This window comes from Xiphophorus hellerii, chromosome 20 (assembly GCF_003331165.1).
Source record: "Xiphophorus hellerii strain 12219 chromosome 20, Xiphophorus_hellerii-4.1, whole genome shotgun sequence".
Taxonomy (NCBI): Eukaryota; Metazoa; Chordata; class Actinopteri; order Cyprinodontiformes; family Poeciliidae; genus Xiphophorus; species Xiphophorus hellerii.
In genome coordinates this window covers 7527058-7547264 of record NC_045691.1, presented here as the reverse complement: position 1 = coordinate 7547264, position 20207 = coordinate 7527058, and the positions used below count along the sequence as shown (strand labels likewise).

The 20207-nt window shown below is 36.3% G+C and overlaps 3 protein-coding genes across 5 annotated transcripts; 1 reads left to right on the top strand and 2 right to left on the bottom strand.

The window, feature by feature from the left end:
• Nucleotides 1–572: 572 nt before the first annotated feature.
• phtf1 (putative homeodomain transcription factor 1) lies at nucleotides 573–11595 on the bottom strand. 3 transcript variants are annotated; one of them, XM_032550408.1, is made up of 17 exons: nucleotides 11314–11595; nucleotides 11064–11157; nucleotides 9344–9400; nucleotides 9181–9250; nucleotides 8897–9055; nucleotides 7564–7744; nucleotides 7143–7263; nucleotides 6525–6713; nucleotides 5480–5725; nucleotides 5161–5289; nucleotides 3863–4132; nucleotides 2658–2789; nucleotides 2487–2573; nucleotides 2185–2340; nucleotides 1998–2093; nucleotides 1515–1640; nucleotides 573–1306 (listed from the first exon to the last, which is right to left on the bottom strand). In XM_032550408.1, exons 2-17 carry the CDS (start codon nucleotides 11097–11099, stop codon nucleotides 1286–1288), a joined length of 2076 nt encoding a protein of 691 aa, XP_032406299.1. In that variant the 5' UTR covers nucleotides 11100–11157; nucleotides 11314–11595; the 3' UTR covers nucleotides 573–1285. The 3 variants fall into 3 exon arrangements, with proteins under 3 accessions (XP_032406299.1, XP_032406301.1, XP_032406300.1); XM_032550410.1 differs by having other exon boundaries at nucleotides 7564–7630; XM_032550409.1 differs by lacking the exon at nucleotides 11314–11595 and having other exon boundaries at nucleotides 11064–11180.
• A 634-nt stretch (nucleotides 11596–12229) lies between these two features.
• ora1 (olfactory receptor class A related 1) lies at nucleotides 12230–13653 on the bottom strand. The gene is made up of 2 exons (XM_032550181.1): nucleotides 13555–13653; nucleotides 12230–13467 (listed from the first exon to the last, which is right to left on the bottom strand). The coding sequence occupies exon 2, from the start codon at nucleotides 13454–13456 to the stop codon at nucleotides 12515–12517; it is 942 nt and encodes a 313-aa protein (XP_032406072.1). The 5' UTR covers nucleotides 13457–13467; nucleotides 13555–13653; the 3' UTR covers nucleotides 12230–12514.
• A 3591-nt stretch (nucleotides 13654–17244) lies between these two features.
• Nucleotides 17245–19820, top strand: LOC116709791 (olfactory receptor class A-like protein 1). Its single transcript, XM_075074309.1, is given in 5 exon segments — nucleotides 17245–17795; nucleotides 17797–17862; nucleotides 17864–17983; nucleotides 17985–18260; nucleotides 18262–19820. Coding segments are annotated over 5 exon segments (966 nt in total). The 5' UTR covers nucleotides 17245–17381; the 3' UTR covers nucleotides 18352–19820.
• Nucleotides 19821–20207: the final 387 nt, after the last annotated feature.

Genomic DNA, 20207 nt, shown 5'->3' with positions numbered 1-20207 from the left:
AGTTCTATGGCAGCGCCATACACTCTACACTGTACAGCAGCATTTCACCATTTGAAAATCATTAAAAAAACAAACGAACAAAAACAAACTAAAAGGGATCTAAAAAGATAAGACAAATGAGAAGGCTAACTTCAAATATTTAAAAGTGAATATCAACTTTTAAAATTTGCTTAATTTCTTTGTGAAATTAGCTTTTTCTCCCGCTGAAAAAACATGAAATTTACATGACTATTTACAGATAAAAAGTCCCAATTAAGCCTTTAACCGTTTCACAAGGAGTATAAGCTGAAAGAAAACCATAGATAAAGAAGCTGGCTGTACAGAGCTTAATGGGAAGTTTAGTGGAAGGAAGAACTGTAAAATATCTATTAAAGTATATATATTTTATTCGTTCATATGTAAAATTTTAATTTTTTCTCCTAAATTAAATTTCGAGTTAGGCAGCAATCCATAATATTTACAATACACAAAAATACTTGAAATAAATCACTTGATTTAATATTTTATGCTACATTAATTTCCCTTGTGATTGTTTAACAATTTGCACTATTCATAACTGATAGAAACATGGCTCGGTGGAAAACAATTTATTCTCCAATATCAAAAACTATGTGATTTTATTTATTGCTTTTTTATTTATTTATTTATTTTTTACAGTGGTTCTTGATAAAAAGTGGAAAACAGGGTTCAGAGATTTACAGATAAGAAGTCCAAGAGCTTAAAACAGAAACCCAAATAAATAAAGCACAGCTATGGTAAAGAGCTGTTAAATACACTATGAAAAGTCAGTTCATATGTGATATCTTGGCTTGAGACAGCAGAAGTATTTGATTTTCCTTGTCCTAAGAAAAGATTAATAAAAAAAACAAACTATTTACATGATAATATCTGCATTTACACACCATGTTAGACTACATATCTGTAAAAGACTACAATATAAATTTGAGTGCCTCAGAAGCCGGAAATGATCTCAAACGTCAGCTTGCTGCTACATTAAACCACTTCCAGAGGGACATTTGAAGGTCAAAGGTTAGGTGCTTCCATAATGGCAGAGCTGATGGAAAGTTTTAAAGCCACCTCAGCTGAGCAGCTAGTAAATGTTGCATGAGTGATTGCCGGAGCATCTCTGGCTTCTGAATGGCCGACGGTTTATGTGGAAGGCACAGTCAGCACTGAACGCTGTCAGTAGGTTTGAGCACGTTTTGCATTAGAGAAGGCGTCTGCAGGAGACGGAGAGTGTTTCTGGACTCCAGTGTCTGATTGTTAGTGGCTTGTCCTCTTCACATTAGGGCTTGATTTTCCACAGCTGGAGGAAAAGAAAAAAAACAAAGATTCATTCAAGAAAAATTATTGTAACCAAAGTAGCTCTTGGGACAGAATAAAAACTGACATATTTGCATGTAAAGAACTCCTCTGATAAAAAACACTTTGCTAAAAGTTAAATTTCTTGTTTGTAGTTTATCGTTCCAAGAAGATATTGAGGATTTTTAATTCCTCATTGTAACGCGACTTACTCTGATATTGAAGCCCAGCAGGTCACTGACGACTGCAGAAACAGCAGACAATATGATAACCTTTGTGATGTTGTAGATCAGAGGGTTCATGGTCAGACCCAGCAGCCTGAAGGGGGTGTCCAACTCCTAAAGAAGGAATGAAGAATTACAAGAACTTATTTAGCAATTTATGGCAATTAGATGATTTCCTTTAGATATATTAAATTAAAGAGGACTAAAAACAAATGCACAACACACTTAAGATTTTTTTTATATATATGAAAAACTGAACACCATAAATCCTTGTCCATCCAGTTCACCATTTCATCTGCACATTTTTCTATCACAGAGAAATCCTGGTTAAAGACATTCAAATTTTTGGTTGGAAAAAGAATAAAACGTGCAAAGGTTAACAAGTCTAAACTTTAATCTAGACAGGAGCTTTTGCTCAAACAAGGGCACAAAGCAAACTTTAGCTACTGTAAATGAAAATTCAGTTCTTACCTTCATCAGCTTTGTGGCCAGTTTTAAGACGTTGTTCACTATACTGAGCTGTTCTTTCTTATTAGGCTTTTTCTCCATCTTCAAATACAAATTAATCTGCAATCAAAAAAAAAGCATCATTTATCATTTGATTCTACATATGATTTAACTGGTGGTATAAAGGAATTCTGCAGCCAGAGGGCGCCACCTGCTCAGTGAGCAGCACTGAGGAGTTGCTGTATTTGGAGTTGGTCTCTGAGCCCAGCGTGGCGAGCCGCAGCAGGAAGGGGATGAGGGAGAAGCACCACACCACCAGCTCCCAATTAATTAAAGACTCCAGGAACGTTTTGTGACTGTTTAGAAGCTGAAGAGGAGAAGAGATAATGTTGGAATTTCCAATAAAACATTTGAGCTCATTTGTTTAACATAAATCAGACAATATGCAAAGACATTGGAATAAAATCAATGTTATCCAAACACGCCGGGTCTGCTCCGGTCTCTCACACTGACCTGAGCACAAATGATGAATGAAATGGAAAGTGCTAAGAGGAAGATTGTGGAGACAATGACATCTACAGAGCGCTGCGGTCCTCGTCTCTGCAACGAACAAGCGGATCAGAGACAGCTTGTTTACAAAGTGCAAGGTAATGTTTTAGCTGGGCGATAAAGGAGGACACTTACCCTGAGGAAAGAGCGCAGCGCCAGCCACATCTTGATGTTTTGCACTTTCTTCAGCCTGAAGTGAGGGATCTCGGACTTCTTGGCCTTTCGAGCTGAGGTGAGATGGCTGAAGTACTTGGCAAATAAGAGTCTCTGTTGGGGAAATGTTGAGATACACCATAAAAAGTCATTAATAATCACAAATAATGATATAGATGTGAAAAAATGACTAAATATTTAATTCAAGACGTACAATTATTTCTCATTTGTGAAAGTTATAAGTATTTGTATCCACAGTATTTTGCAAAATTCTCAAGTTTACCACTTATGCAACAAAAAGGAATTCATCTACAGATAAAATAAATGTTATTGACTGACTGTGTAGGACTTCTACAGGGCCTTTATTTGGACATTTTCAGCCACTTCACTCACATTCAGCAAATACAAATAAATGAGAGAAAGTTTAACACTTAACAACTGTATCCAAAATTATTTAAAATTCCCTTAATCAAAAAATGCATTGTTTTTTTTTCAAAAGCTGCTGTCCAGATTTCAGAAAGATCACTCAAGCTCACCTTAATTACAGTTTGCCACTGGCAGAACATATGATGATCAGTTTTTAAAATAGAAAATTCTTTATTGTTCCTTATTTGGGGAAAAGATATATTCAATAAATTTGAATGAGTTCTGACAATGCCCGTTTGTCAGATTAAAAGTGCCTTTTAAAGAAAACAACCTTCAATAAATGTCCTTTTTGTTAAGTCCACATTTCTTTATTAAAACTTTTTTGTTAGTTTGATGTAACATTTTAAGCTTAATTGTTATGTCTTCCTTCACTGTAAGCATAATTTCATCATAATTAACAGAAATAAAGCCTTTAACACAGTAGTGTGTGGATAATTTATCTGTATAATGTGCTTCACTTACTTAACTGTTACTGAAATAGACATTTTTCCTAATATTCTGATTTACTGAATGGATCTATAGGTTCTACATAGAAAGGACAAATATACAGAATAAGAAAAAAAATGGAGTTATAAATCATATAGTAACAAAGAAATTAATAAAGTATTATTAACTGATGCTTTTTATACAATAGTGGTAAGAAAAGGCTTTTGTAAGGAGGAATAATTTCTCTTTGTGACATAATATTATAATGTCCCATTGAGAAACAGTTTGTAAGGCCATGTACATATTTCTGCAAACAGATTGAATTGATCACTCACCTGTTTGTAGGTTCTCTCAGCCACACACATCATGAAGAAGAAGAGCCCTATGAGGCAGACTCTGAGAACTGTTGTGATGAAGAAAAAGGCGTAAGCTCGGTAATCCCACATGCCCAATGCGATTTCGACTAGTTGCTTTAGGGACAGTGAGCTGAGGCCGGACATGTCCAAACGCTGAGCCAGGCGGAAGGCGAAGGGCAGCAGCGCCAGAGTGGCCGTCATGAGACCACTGAGCACAAGGTAGCCCATGCCCTGTTCCACCATCTTTACCTGTTGGCAAACACAAAGTTGCACACCAAATACAGAATAACAATTCTTCATAAATGTTTGAGCAGAGCAGTTATTTGATAAACAAAAGATAGTTTGTAAAGTTTAATTTGAGCGCAAGGACTTTGAATGTGGAGTACCATAAGGTTTAGTACTGGGACCTGAAATACTTAATTTAAATATTTATGACAGTTGTAAAATGTCCCGCACATTCATTTAGTTTGTAAATGACAAAAAACTGTAAAAATACTGTAAAAATATATGTTGAACTCGAGAAGCTATTTTAAAATTAGATTTAAAATAATTTTAAGACTTTTGGTGGCCCAAAAAAGAATTTGACTGATGGTTTCTGTAAAAACAGTGTGTAGGGGTATAATAATGTTCTACATTTAAATGGAAATCTCGTATTTTGAACATAAAATGTCCAAAAGAAATGGAATTTTGAATAAAATTACATTGTTTTGAATTCCCCAGCGCTTCATATATTGTTTTGTTCAACATTACGACTAGCTGTGCACAAAGCTTGAAAGAGAAAAGTTTTAAGTCAATTTGCAGAATTTTTCAACATCTAATGAGGATGGGCGATGGGTGGCCTACATTAAAGCAGAATAATTAAGATAAAAATGTCTTATTCAATTTAGGGAACCCTTTGAAAAATAAAAAATAGACATTATAATGTTTCAATAATACTTGATAAAAATGATGCTGCATGCAGTCGATTTTGGAGTGGTTTTGCGACTATATTTATAAATGGCAGGACAGCTTTGTGTATTTATTCTAGAGTGTTGTAATATGAGAACAAGAAATTATAACCATTTCTTCTTCGTCCGGCTACTTTTTTTTTATGGAATCATTCACTTTTATTTAGAGTCATATTTCAATTTAGCATGAATTTAAATTTTTGACTTAAATATTGCTGTGTTCTACTCACTTTTGTTAAACTTACAAATCATCAATTTCCTTTAATTTAAATTATTACTTTCCTTAATCAAAAAGGAAAGTAATAAATGTTCGAGACAGGACACACTTACCCGTGTGAGAATGATCCCGCTGATCTCCAGGACCGACATGTCTGCTTTCTTGCACTCACCCTGCTCCCATATTATGGCGCTAACACGGTCTTTGGATGGGTGGCACGCTTGAAGCCAGTTTAGCTGGCTCTGATGAACAATACCAAGAGATGAAACGTGTGAAAACACAGTGATTAAAGTTGCAATGAGATTTAAAAAATAAGTATACAGTTTGTTGTAACAAAATAGAATAAATAGCAAGACAGCTAAGAGTAGCTGCAACATAATGAGATATAAAAAAGACAAAAAGATAAATATTGTAAGACAGATTTATATTTACACTGGTCAATCCTTGCTGTAAACCTTCATCATCACTGCTTGATGTTGTGCTTTGCGGAAGGTTCATCCCAGCCTGGAACCTCCCATTCCCCTCACAGTCGCTGCTCCCCGTGGAGGCGGAGTCAGGGCCTTGCAGAAACTCCTCCCACATCGTGTCGTCAGTGTCAGAAGCGGGACGAGAGCCCAGCCTGAGTCGATCGATCTTATGAGGCTTTATTTCGGTGGGTCCCTCACTCTCCTCCTGATCCTAGACAAAACAGTGCAAGTTGCTTTGATTAACAAACAAAACTGCAATATTTCATAAAATAAGTTAAAACAGAGAGTGAGAAATTTAAAAATGACTCATTAGTGCTACCATGAACAGGTTAGGATGGGTCAATGGGCTACACAAAACATGCTTGTTACATTTTTAAACAAAATCATTCTTAGATAAATATATTTTAGTCTGGTCAGCTCTGCCCATTTTGAGCTCCTTTCAGAATGAGCTTTTTTAGGTTCTCGTCACTTTAAATCCAAATAAGCTGCTGATGGCCATGACCCCCAACTGCAACGTTTACACTGCAAACAGATGTGCAATTAAACAACGTACAACTTTAAAAAGCAGATAAAGACTCTGCTGCACAATCAACGAAAACGCAGCAGGTCATTTCATTATGGTAAGTCAACAACAAAATACCTGCATGTTAAGCACCCATTGTTCAGCGCATACTGCGGTAAAACTCCTTGACTAAAAGTGCTGAAGCTCTGCTTGGGTTGCTAGGTAACGAGGGTTGGGCATGGATGGAATTGCTAGATGGTACAATGCTTATGGAATTGTACCGTAGGACAAGTAGGAGATTTTTTTTGAAACAGCTCACTTTCCAGACACCAAAAAAACACATTAACATTGATTAAAAGAAGCACTTTATGATTTTTTAAATGCATTTGGCCTATTTTTAGAAGTAGTTGAGACTCAAACAAAAATATATAACGAAGCAAAATGTGAATTTTGCATAATAGGTCCCCTTTACATTTCCATTTAAATTCATTCAAACGATGAGTTTTACCTGAGGTTCGGCTGTGGGCTTGGGGCTGAACTTTATGTTCCTCTTCCTAACAGGAGACACTGACGGAGATGACGATTTTGGGTGTGCCTTGCGATGATGTAACGATCGAATTACCTCCACTGGTTGCTCGCTTTCCCCATCGTCACTAGAGAGCTCATCAGATGCTCCAAATCCTGATTGACTTTTGCACTGAAAGAGAACATAAAGACAGGTATAAAAGATTTATATGTGCTTGTGTTTGATGTAATGTTAATGTTTTCATAAAGGAACATTGTGTTATAATGGTTACAAATGCAACTTTAACTGGATGTACACAGGTACACAAGAAGGGTATTGCAGCTTTATTTACTTCATTGCCACTGACATAATTGTTCTCTGTATAATTTTATAATAAAATTAAAAGGTGATATTTTATCTGCGATAGGATGTAGATTTTTAGTAGCATTTTGATAGCTCTACCATACAGGCCAAATTTAAGGAAAGTATAAGAACATTTCACAGAAAGCATTTTGAAGAGGTTTTCAAATTGCCCATGATGCTCAGAATAGGGCTTTTACTCTTCCATTTACCACTGTTCACCCTGACTCTAAAAATACTGACAGAGATGAGTGACTGTACCCGGCTCTCCATGGTCTTGTATAATCGCTGGCTATCTTCAAACTGCCAGGGCCCCTGCTGCTCTGTGTTCTCGCTGTCAGTCTTTTCCTCTGATTTTTTCGACCCTCTGCCCTTCCTTGGCCTGAAGGAGACAGAATTTAATAATAAGTCTTTTGGAAGAAAAAGAAGGAGGGATATTAAATATTTCTTAAACCGTTAAACACAACAAAGAAAACAACAATATATAGTTTTTTCTTTTTTTATCTAATTAAGACAAAACAAGTATGTGAGCAGTTAGCAAAATGAACAATAAAATTTAAATATTGTGTAGCACACTTAGGAAACAACAAAAGGCCTCTGGCTTTGTGTACTTTATGTGAGAGTTTACATATGAGCCAAGTGCTGTGAGTCTGTTAGGATATAAAGAGCAAAGATAAACCACCTCCTCCTGCGTGTAGGGCTGGTGCTGCTGCTAGCAGCTGGACTGCCTGAGGGCCACCGGCTGGACTCTGTTGAAACAATCTGGCAGTGAACGGTGCCCAGCAGCAGCATGAGACACATGGGCCCGAACACCTCGCTGGCACTGGCCCGGGGGACCTCCAGGTACAGCAGCACCGCTGCCACTGAGGGGAGCAAAACGTTTGGCAACAACAAACAAAGCGCTCTCTTAGGGGAGGCATTATAACAGAATTCATGTGTGCTAATGAGCTCTCATCTGTGCTGCTCAGCTGTGGAGGGAAACAGGGCACAGTAGTGCATAAATGAATTTAAACAAACATGAATCCAGTAAGTGGAGGCTTGATTAAAATGTAGTGTCACTGCACAACAAATAGAAATTTCAACAGAATGGAGCCACCTAAACACAATGTTTTCACATCAGTCCCAACATAATTGGTTCCAAAAAAGTCTAAATAGCCCATTAAAATTACACATAGCAGGACTACAAAGGCTAAAGTCTTTTACAGTGGAGATGATGTTATCTTTGTCCAGGGGCACATGCTTAGTAGAATTAAAGTGCCATGTATAGGGCTGAAACAATTAATCGGATTAATTGATTACTGGAATGATCATCAAGTAATTTAATAATTGAATTAACTGGAGTACGTAACCTCATACATTCTGTATGTCAATTTATCCTGATAACTGTCCTGCTGTTTTGTTGATAATAATTTGTTGAAAATAATAAATATATATCTGAAAAAGAAAATCTGTTAATCAACCTTTTGCTAGCCAATCATTAATCAGTAAATCCAAAAAAATGATGTTAAGTCAAGTAGAAAGAGCTGTGCTTTTCACATGCTGATGTTTGAAATATATATTTTTCAAACTGCAGGTGCATTCTTTGCTATAAATGATCAAGTGTACACTAAAACAATGTTGCCCAACACTGCTCCTCAAGGCAGACTGCCCTGCATGTTTCAGATGTTTCTCTGCTTTAACACACCTGATTCAGATGACTGCAGTTCAGCAAAAGCCTGTCAATCAGCCATCAATTGAAATCATGTGAAGCATGAAATGTCAAAAACGTTCAGAGAAATGAAGGAATGGTCTGTTATTGCATTTTAAGAAATTTTATATTTATTTTCTTATTTGAAAAAAAGAACTGGAATATTTGCATTTTTTTGTATAAAAAGGCTTAAGTGGTTAAAAATGAGCTAATTTTTAAATCTGATTAATCAGTTAATCATCAGGACTAATCAATTGTTAAAATAATTGTTAGTTGCAGCCAGACCTATACATTAAGAGGAAGATGAATGAGTTTACCGTGGGCTTACCTTGCAGAAAATATAACATGAGGATGCATAAGGAGATGGACCTGGAGGTCACCTGGATCCACCAGTGGAAGAAGAAAGGGAACAGCAGAACTCTGACCAGACCTTTTCGAGTCAGCGCCGTCCATTGATTCTCCGGTTTGGCTTTACTGAAAGTTGATCCTGTGGCGACAAAATAACCAGCAACATTATTGAAAGTATATGCTATTCACATCAGGTAGTTAATGTGTCATTATAGAATCGCACGCTACTTTACATAAAATATGTTAAGTAATGATTCCTCTCACCTCTTACTAAGTCAACATCAATGAGGTCAGGTTTGATGTAACCGGTCTTCTTTGGTTTTCTCTCCAAACCCTTCAGTAAATAGAACCAGAGTAATTATTTTAGCGGAAACAAGACATAAAAACACCTACAACTTTGAAACAATAATAAAAAAAAACATCTTACGCCTAAATCTGCTTTCTCCAGGGATTTTTCCCAGACTTGCTGGTCATAGGCCCCGATCTGTAACCAGAAATAGCACTTTTTCATTATTTTGTTTTCAACAACACATAAGACCTGTTTATTTAATTTACACTGACACATGTTAAAGAAAAGCAAAATGTTTGATCAGTTAAAGCAAAAAAATCTCTTCTTTACTGTTACTACTGTGCTTATTGTTGGGCTTAGAACTATCTTTAAAATATATACATCTCTTAGTCTAAATAATATACATGGACATTTGAAGGTATGAGTTAAACTCCGACAGATTAAAAGTTCAAGTCTGGCAACATTAAACACCCTTCTGTGTTCTTGTTTGTTTCCACAACATGGTAAAACAAGCCATACTTAAGCAGAAGCTAATTCATTCTCTTTCCAGACTTTCATAAATTCAAAAGGAGCGTCCTGCCTCTCCTTTCTCCATACAGGCATTGCAACTTTCTATGCATGTTTGCAGTTGTTTTTGTACATGATTGACAGGTGGCCATGTAAAACAGAATACCATCACAACTAGCTATATCACAAACACTAACCTTTCTGAAAATTTAAAAACAAAAAACAAACAGCTAGTTATAAATTTGCAATAATAATCAACTATCGTGTTGGGAATAGTAATAGATTTTGTTATTTCAATACTATAAACCAGAAGCAAAAATGAAACAATAGCTGTACAATATCAGACCCAGAAAACCTGATTAAATACAAAATGTATTTCTCAAATGAGTATTAAATTTAATACAAAAAACAAATTCCAACTAGTGAGAATCATTATTAATATATCGACAAAATATGGAACTGACTGAATCTTCCAAGGAATGGCCAGCCAACCAAAATTTGTCCAAGAACCCATTTATAAATTACCCAAGAGGTCACAGCAAAACAAAGAACATCATTTAAATCACTGCAGAACTCACTTATCTCAGTTAAGTTCGGTGTTTATAATTAAGGGATAAAAAAAATAGACTGGGTAATATGGAATCTGTGAGACAAATACACAGCGAAAATGAAAAAATAGTGATGAAAAAGAACATAAAAGCCTGTCTGACAATAGCTAAAAACATTATTATTGCCAAGACATTTAGGAAAATATTCTGCGGATATACAAGACAAAAGTAGTAAAACAAATACAAATTTTAAAAAAAAAAAATGTAGCAGTTTACAAACATTTTGTTAATGGAATTAAAGCTGCTTCTCTGCTTTTACTGAGCAAATCCTGAAGAAAAAAGTCAATTCAACAGTCTGTAATCAAGCACTTGATTCAGAACAAACCAGTTTGTCTCCAAAAAGAATAAAATAAAATAAAATAAAATAAAGGTTTAGAGTGGCCTAAACAAAGTTCAGACTTGGAAACAGTGATGGAACTGGTTATTAGATTAGGGAGTGATTATTTCTTCTCATAAGGCCAGATTGGTTTGGTTAGCTTTTCCCCTTCATACATGCAACCGTCATTTAAAAACTGCGTTATGCATTTAAACAAGTTATCTTTGTCTGATGATTAAATGTATTTAATGATATGAAACATTTAAGAGTGATGATTTTTATTACTTTGTCAAAAGCAGGAAATCAAACAACTTCTGGATTAATATACAAACACAATCACTAACAAAACGTTATTTTCAGGTACTAAAAATACTATCCATCTCTGTATAAAATCTTAACATTGTTTAAAGATAGATGATGTTCTTACCTTCTCTTGATACCAGGCTATTCTGGCCATTGTCATCAGAGACTGGAAACAGTACCCTCAGATCATGTCATTTTACTGGACCGAGGAGGAGAGACTGGGCAGAGGTTCAGATTAGATTTAAACAAAGTCAAACAGGCTGACAAACTGCAGAACTATAAAAGAAAGTGAAAGAGAATCGCTTTGTTAAAAAGCTCGTATATGTTTTATTCATTCAGTAAGCAGTAGAATTTTTTAAAAAAATGAAACTTACCTAAAGTTAAAGTTGGTTGATGAACTAAACTGGAACGAAATCTTCAGAAACCATAACAAACGGATTTTAGGATCGTTCCAGCATTTTGTTGTCAGACTTTGCCGCCCATACTGTGTGATTTACTTCAGCTGAAACATGTCAATACTAATAACGACTCATTAATGTTCGCTTTAAATCCTCACATTGTTTAAAAGCGTTTTCCTCGACATTATTTCAACTATTCTGGACTTTCAGATAATTCTTCCTCTTCCCTTTTCCGGGGTTTATTGTGTTGATACATGAATAGTTATTTTCCCCTCAGTATTGTCTGTCAGGAGAAACCTGACATCCTGTTTGGGATTTTAAAATCTTAAAGCAGATATGCAAATCCAAAAAAACCCCCAAAACACTAGTAATTCTTCGTTTTACAAAAATGCGACATTTTCAAGCAAGCATGAAAGCATTGCTTTTAATTTTTCCAAACGGATCATCGTAAACTGCTGCCTGAGAAGACAAACACGGGATAAAAGTAACGAAGCGGCGCTCAAAATTTCAGCCAATTAGAGCGTGACGAAAAAAAAAGTGTTTAGTGTCATTCAGTGAACCGTTAGATAAGAAAACGTATTGTTATAGGTATATTGAATATTTGCTGTCATTAATACATTTAATGTAACATATTAGCAGGACAATATTCCATATTTTACGTTTTTGTAGGAATAATAAATCTGCTGATATTTCAATTAAGAAACTAACGATGATGACTGTGGCTCACCAAAACGTGCGAAACAAATTTAAGTAGCACGTGGATTACTACTACAACTTCTATTAATTACTATTACTTTTACTACTGCTATTCTAAATTAAGACATAATTGCTTTTGGTAACCAAAAAATTAAAAACCAAAGACAATGTGCAGCAAATCCTTTGGGGAGAGATTCTTTTAATTATTAGAACTTTATAATTAACAAGTTAGTCCACAATACGTTACATGCATGTACAAACAACTTTTACATTTAAAATTACAATCTCATCTTGATTTTGTTGTTGTAAAAATGCTGTATTCTTCTACTCAAACTAACCTAATCCATTACAGTATTTTAGAAATCTGAAGGACCAGTGAAGTACTAAATAATTATCTTGGTAAAAATGCTAAAAGACAAACAGGTTTTATAGGTTTGCTGCAATGCATCCTAGATGGCAGGCTATCAAGGCAGAGACAGAGTCATTTCTCATTCGACTCTTGAGTGTCCACTAACGGTTGGTCGTGCTCTGCTACACACACAATCTTCCTCTTGACCTTCTTGTTGGATGAAATGATAAAGTAGGGGCTGAGGGAGGCATAGCAGGAGGAGAAGAACACCCTCATGTCAGCCACTACTGGTGAAACCTTTGATACCGTCAACATGTAGATCCAGATCACATTATCAATGCCAAAAAACACAACGTAGAGAACCACCAGGGTCACCACAATTTTAGCCGCTCTAGTTTCTGACCTGCTGCCATGAGAGCGACGGATCCCTTTCACCTGTTCGCTGTGGCGGTGCAGAAGCAGGAGGATGTATCCGCTGGAGCCCAACATCAGGGCTACAAATGCAAAATCCCTCCCAGAGACAGCCACTCCGTTAATAACATAGGACATATTGTCTCTGAAGTCCACATGACAGAAGCCGAGGTTGAGGGTGAATGCAGGGATGGTGCCGTTACGTGGAGCCATGGAGAAAAACGGAGCTGCAATGCAAATGGCCATATTAAGGAGCCACAATGCTGCAAAGGTTGGAAGGACTAGAGAGGGAAGCATAGGTTTCAACTTGGACAATTTGGGCCCTGCAGGGGCTATTGTCATGGCCTGAAATACGCTGAGCATGCAGGTGATGCACACAGACAAGGCCCGTCCAATGCGATAGGCATAGATCACCGCCTTACAACCAGGGTCATTCAGAAGATCCTTCAACCCAAACACAGTCATGGTCTGTGGCACACAACGAGTCAGCAGTAGCATCAGGTTGGCAAAGGCAAGGTGGCAAAGGATCATGTCCACAGGAAGGAGCTTTGGTTCAGTACAGATTATGCTGGCGTACGCCAGAAGCACAACAGCGTTCCCCAATATGCCCAGGCCTGTTTGCAAGAGGAAGGAGACCCCTTTGATAGTCACACAGAGATCCATACCACCAAGACCTGCATGAGACAAGGTTTAAACAGTAGGCATGACAAAAACATCTGATGCAAACCACATAAATCTTAGTTAAATCATGTGAAACAAACCTTAGTAATCCAAATCTGATAGACCTTACTCTCGCTTGAAGCTACGGATAAAAAGCAAAAGTATTTTAGTAAACAGGCTGCCAAATAGCCTGTGAGAGACAATTTATAATCCTCAAGGTCCCTCAAGACTGCTGGCCAAGATTCAGCTCACAGTTTGGCAATTTAATGCAATAAGCTAACTTTGACTCACATTGTCTCAGAGGAATAGAGTCACAAACAAAACACTTGACTTATTATAATACAGTAGCGGCTAGTATAAACTGGGATGCTTACAGAGTGATTTCCCTGATCTCCCTGTTACTATGATTTCTTAATGAACACATTTCTGAGGAGGATATTGTTAAAACTATTTTATGTGTCAGGAATAAAATAAATAAGATTTATTTTTAGAGGTAGTCATCAAATAAGTTAAAGCGTTGGTATTTTATCTCACCCTCGGTATGAAAAAAGGTGGGTGGTACTTACTTTTACTCAGTTACATTTATTTGAGCAACTTATCTGGAAAAGTTGTACTTTTCAGAGTAGTTTTAACCTACTCATATTTTATACTTTTACTTGAGTATTTTTGCTAGTGAATATTATTGTTATGATAATCCTCATAAATTTTTCCACCCAGATGCGAGTAACTTTGCTGAATAATGAACAAGAATATTTTAACCAAAAATACATGAGACAGATACAAACCAATAGTTTATGTTAAAGGGAGACATCTTGTTTTAATATAAGCTTGGCTGTTTAAATGTTATTTTCCATTTGCTGAGCCTGTTAAGACATTTGGAGATTAATTAGATACACTAAACACTACACATTGTTAATGTGTACACTACTGTAAGCAATAGCTTCCTCAGTTTCATATGGAGAAATTGATTTGGAAACATGTTTTTTCTGCTTTAATATTTGTTATTTTGTAATTATGTCATTTGTTTTATTTTTTTCTTTTAGTTTCAGTTTTAAATGACCAGAATTTGCACATAACTTCATGTAGTTGTTTATTTTTCCTGTCTGATGGGCATTATTGTAAAATATTAAATCAGCTGTTATGATCTGGTACACAGCACTTAAGTAGCATTTTTACTAAATAGCTACTTTTTTTTACTTTTACTTGAGTAAAAATATATTGAATATATTGAGTGCTAGTCATCACTCAATATATTCAACATTTAGGGTATTCTGTGACCGTCATGAACTTTGTCTGACATTACATTGAACAAAATCATCTTGTATTGGACACAACAAATCAAAACAATAAGTAAATAAGTTATAAATAGTACATATAGAGATGTGTGTGTGTGTTTTAATAAAGAGTTCCTTTATAAATAAATACATTTTCAACAATAAAATTATGGGTAAAATATTTGAATCACTTTAAGATACATCCTTGCTAAAAGAAATGCTTCTTTTTCATTATAACAACTTAGCTGTGCTGCTTTATGTAACCATATGACAAGTTCAACTGTTTTTCATGCCTCCAGTTTTGTTTTGTTTCTACGAAATTTGCTTTTCACTTTCCATAAAACCAGAGAGAGAAGGAAAACACAGTTAACCAACAAGGGAACGAAACAGTGTGTAATTTTTGTGTACAACTATTAGTTTTTACGAAAGGACATATGGTGCTTTGTTGTGTGGTCTTTTCTGACTTTATGTCTAGAGAGCATATTAAAGAGACACAGAGGAGCAGGACAATTAACTGCAGGTATGTAACAATACCTGTTTGCAGTAATTAGGGGCAGAAGCAAATCTGGTCAGTATTAATTTAAAATGCAAGCCTCCACAGTTTGAAATGTACCTAAGGGATTCTTTCAATGAAAGTGGAGAATAGCATGTGAGCCGCATATTTTAGTCTAAATGCACAGAGAGTTCAGGGTCCATCAGCTGGAACCGTCGCTTTGAATGCTAACTGTTTTTAGGACAGGTTGTTTTTGTCACTGGGAGTCTTCTATGGAAAAAATCATCATTAGAGAAAGTCTCTTCCTTAGTGTTCTTTTTCACATGTTTACATGTTCAATGAGTTAATTAGAAAGGCATGTTGAAGCTTGTTCTCCTCAGGGGAATACAACACGTCCTGTTGAATTTCCCTGAGGGATGTTATTGAGGCCCTTTCCTCCTGGCAAGTAATTTTTCTCTAATTGCCATCATAATTATTATATCAAAAATACATTTAATAATAATTAAATCTATAACAATGTAACATTTTTATATTGATTATAAAAGTCATATCTAGAATAAAACAGCTGGTGATTATAAATGTGCAATGGGATATAAATTTGCTACACTTGTGATCGATTTTCTATATCAGTGCAACATCTTGTGAAAAGGAATCTTTTGCTCTTATACTTAGTTTGAGTTGAAGGGGACAATGGCACATTATTTCATCTTGTTTATGTAAGAATATGTTCCCTAGAACCTCTTAGACACTCATTTAAATTAGTGTTTTCTAGTGTGTTTTATTTTTTAAAACACTAGCAAAATAAATGAGTGGGATTCAGTCATATTCAAATGTGTTAAATTTCACAAACATAAAAAGTCTAAATAGATTTCTTTATTTTGCCAAAAATTAGCAAAACCAATGTAGCATTTCAACCCACTAAAAGCTATTCTGAACACCAAAGAAGTGAGCAGTTAATCCAAAGATAGCATTCATGTAGTAGTAGCACAACTTCCACATTATTCTTACTCAAGTAAGGTTGTAACAAGGGTGCTATAAAAAGGCTACTCTTTTTTTTACTTGTGCCACTTTATTTATGTCAGAATATAAATTTAAAGGGGGAAGTCCAATAGAAAACATTTAACATTCAACAGGGGTATTTTGAGGCATTTTCAGGGAAGTCCCTTTTTATTTCTGTTTTGGCCACAACCAAGAGAAACCACCTAAAGACTAATTTCCAATTCCGTGCAGAGGGACCTGCAGGTAAATTATGTCACCTACTTGCATTGACGTGTCCATCCAGAATTGTAAAGATTTATTGCCTTTGGACATATACCACAGCAATAAGTTGGATTTTAAGATATGTTGTTATGGTAAAAAAAAAAAAAACCCAACAAAAAACAAAAATAAATAACTTAATGTTAAGCATCGTCTTAACATTAAGTTAAGACAATCCTGGATGTGACTTGTTTTATATCTCTCCACTGGGGGGCACTGTGGTATTGAAAGGTAACTGAGCCTTTAATGTAACCTGTAATTCATTTAAAAATGATTGAAGGAATCTAAACTAATGAATTATTAAAGCAGATGGTGTTTATAAAAAAGTATTTAGAAACTAATTGGAAAAATGAAAAATAAGACATAATAATATGTAACAAAATCATTTCCATTTGGTGAAACATAGACATTGATAAATTATCTGATCATTTTTTACACTAAAACATTGCTCTATATGTTCTTCCTCTCGCTACCATCTTGCTGTCAGCTCTAATGTGTTTTGTACCATATAAATGAGAACAATCAGTGGCTTCTTCATGTTAATCTGGTCTGTCTAAACCCAGTGAGAGGACAGAATCAGTCATCTGGATTGATCTCAAGTAATTGGAGGCTGAGGGAAGAGAAGTCAATGGACCATGCAAAGCAGAACCAACAGCTGCTACCTGTCTCCAGGTATAAAGAAAGAAAAAGTCTACTGACTTCATGACGGGATCACTGTCTGTCAGGCACAAGTTCAGCTTCAGAGCTCTCAGCCTTCCTTACCTGCCATCAGGTGGGATTTTAACTTCCACCAAAGGTTTTTTTTTTCTGAGACCAGCTTGAATAACTTTAAACATTCAACATTTTGTCAAATATCATTGAATGATTTTCTATCTTTATTTATTGTTTTTACCTCTCTGCAGGAATGCCATCTAATGAGGATATCCGTGGGATGCTCTTTCTGTCGCTCACCGTTGTTGGAGTTCCTGGGAACATGGCGGTCATTGTTGCCTTCCTCCTTCTTATCCTTCAAGAGAGCTGGCTCCTTGCAGCAGACGCCATTGTCCTGCATCTGTCCTGCACCAACCTGGTGGTGGTGCTTGTACGCTGTCTGATGGAGACACTGGCGTCCTTCCACCTGGCCAATGTCTTTGGAGACATTGGCTGCAAAGGTGTGATCTTCATCTACCGAACTTCCAGGGCCCTCTCTATCTGGCTTACCTTTCTCCTTAGTGCGTATCAATGTTTGAGTATTGCCCCTCCTGGATCAAAATGGGCCTCTCTCCGCACCTTAGTGGCCCAAAGTTTACCCATTGTGTTCGTCTTCCTCTGGGTCCTTCCATGCTAGCCTGAGTGCAGGGGCCATATTGTTCTCTGTGAGCTCCAAGAATGTGACTGCTGTGGCAACAAGCTGCTGTCAACGTGGAATTCTGTTATGTGAATTTCCCATCAGATATCCTCAAAAAGGTTTATGGGGCAATACAAGTGAGTAGAGATGTGGTGCCTATGGCCCTCATGACTCTAACCTAGCCTTATCATTCTTGTTCTCCTCTACAAACACAGCCAACACCTTAAGGGGCTCCGTGGCGCTGGCCATGCTGGTTCAGGTACCTGCGGTTCCAAGCAGCGGGCTGCTAAAGTCGTAGTTGTGCTCGTGACAATTTATGTTGTTCTTTATGGGGTCGATAACTGTCTTTGGGTGTACACACTCACTCTGAGGCACACGATGAGCTCCTCGCTGATCTCTGACCTGCGTGTGTTCTTCGCCTCACTGTATGCAGCGCTGAGCCCTCTGGTTATCATCAGTGTCTAACAGGAAGGTGAACAGCAGGCTGAGGTGTGTAGCACAGGAAAAGCCTTTGCTGGGAAAAACAGCTCACCTTCGTTCTATATGAGGGCAATCTGGGACGGTCGATTGCACACATGGCTGGAGGTGAAACCGAAAGCTGAGATGAAACTGAGCTTTTCTAATATCTGGGTCATGTGTAGGTTATTCTGTTGAAATCATACTTTCTGACAAGAATTACTTTATCTCTGTTAGAACATTCTAGAGTTGAATTTTTGGAGTTTTTTTTTAATGAGTTATTAAGCAAGTTGCAGCTCTGTAAAATAACAAAAAAAAAATGATCACAGCAACCTTTTTTTTTTTCTCAAAAATTATGATTTTTAAATGTTTGACAACCATCATGTGATACTGATTAGAATTAGATCATCACCCTACCCCAGCAGTAATGTGAAAGACTAATGCCAGCACACATGAAAACTATAATGCAAAATCCAGACACTGATTTCTCAACTTTAAAACAACCATTAGAATGGTGTTGTTCAAAAAAAATATGAATATCTTCTTTTTGTTTTATTGGAGCCAATATATTGTCAGTGAAATAATTCTTATTTAAAATATGGGGAAAATTTATCGATTGTTTATATAATTAAACAAAAATGTTAATTTTATTCAAGCACATACCTATAAAAAATAAGAGCAGATAATTGGAACTTTTTCCTATAATTTTTACAAATTTTCTAGCACTGTATTTGACATTATGTGTCCCTCTATATGAAAGAAAATAGTGGCAGCTACATCTCTCCTGATCTAAAAGTGTGTTAATTTTCCTGGTTTATTTCTCATGTACCAGCAGTACAATTTATATTTCATGTTGCTGTCAAATGACTTCCAAGTCCCCATTTAGCCATTATTAAGCATTTGAATAGGATGTGGGAAATGTTCCGTGATAATCAGGCAGGTTAATTGCCACACTCAGATTTGGTTGAAAACCTGACTCCAAAAGTACATTCTTCATAGCTCAGTCATAAAATAAAATGTTCATTCTTTTTTCTTTCTTTTTTATGTGTCCTGTCTGGCAGAAAGGAGTGCTGGAACAATACATTCTAAAATGTTCATTTCACAATAATGAATTATTCCATTTATTCCTGAAAATGTCTGTCTGAATCATATGTAAGCTTGTAAAATGTTGCAAAAGATGAAGAAGAGTCACAAAATTGTATTTTATTTTATTATTCATTTTGTTATAAGGTATGGAGAGTTCACAGTTGATGTGGCAGTGAAAGAAATTTGGAGTCATAATGCTGCGAGATAAGAGAATCAAGGACATAACAACCTCCGTCACTGACAGCCCAGAGACATTCAGTGGTTCTGCCAGCTCTCTGTTATCCTGAAGTAACTCTAAAGTGAAATCGGTGTCACACTTTTAATCTGCAGGTGAGGAGAGAGAGGAGAAACCCTAGCAGTGCTTGTGCAGAACTGTTGCATTTACCAACAAGATGACATCAGCAATGAAGAACATTTAAAGGTCACATCAAAGAGTAACATTTACTTTTAATTTAAAAGTTTCAAATGTTAAAACCTATCATATTTGCTCTCAAAGCTCTTTCTCCAGATGAGAAATCTCATGTGTTTTACTCTTCAAACCACTGAAATCTGATTGGCACTTTAAGACAGACTCCGGTGGAATGAAGGATAGAATACATGGATAAATTCGGGACCCTGCAGCTGGAATACTGGATGCCGATCTGTCCTTTCAGGGCTTTCCTGTAAGGAGAAAAAAAAGTCAAATCATTAAAACAGAGAACAAAGACACAAGAACAGGTTCCATCAGGGTGTATGTTCAAGTGTCTGAGTCTGTGTGTGAAGGGTGCGTCAGGAAGGCCTCTCCCCGCACAAGACAAGACCTGTTGTCACAGCGTTCTGTTTTTCTGAAGTCTTTTGAGCCTGGAGAATGCTGAAAGCAGT

Bases quoted from the DNA above. Each gene is read 5' to 3' on its own strand.
- phtf1 (XM_032550408.1), bottom strand. From the start codon at position 11,099: ATGACAATGGCCAGAATAGCCTGGTATCAAGAGAAG. The intron at 7,264-7,563 runs GTGGTTTATCTT...TGTCTCCTTCAG, and splicing joins AGCCCTACACGCAGGAGGAG to GCCAAGGAAGGGCAGAGGGT. The intron at 5,726-6,524 runs GTAAAACTCATC...TGTTTTGTCTAG, and splicing joins AGCCCACAGCCGAACCTCAG to GATCAGGAGGAGAGTGAGGG.
- ora1 (XM_032550181.1), bottom strand. From the start codon at position 13,456: ATGGATCTCTGTGTGACTATCAAAGGGGTCTCCTTCCTCTTGCAAACA.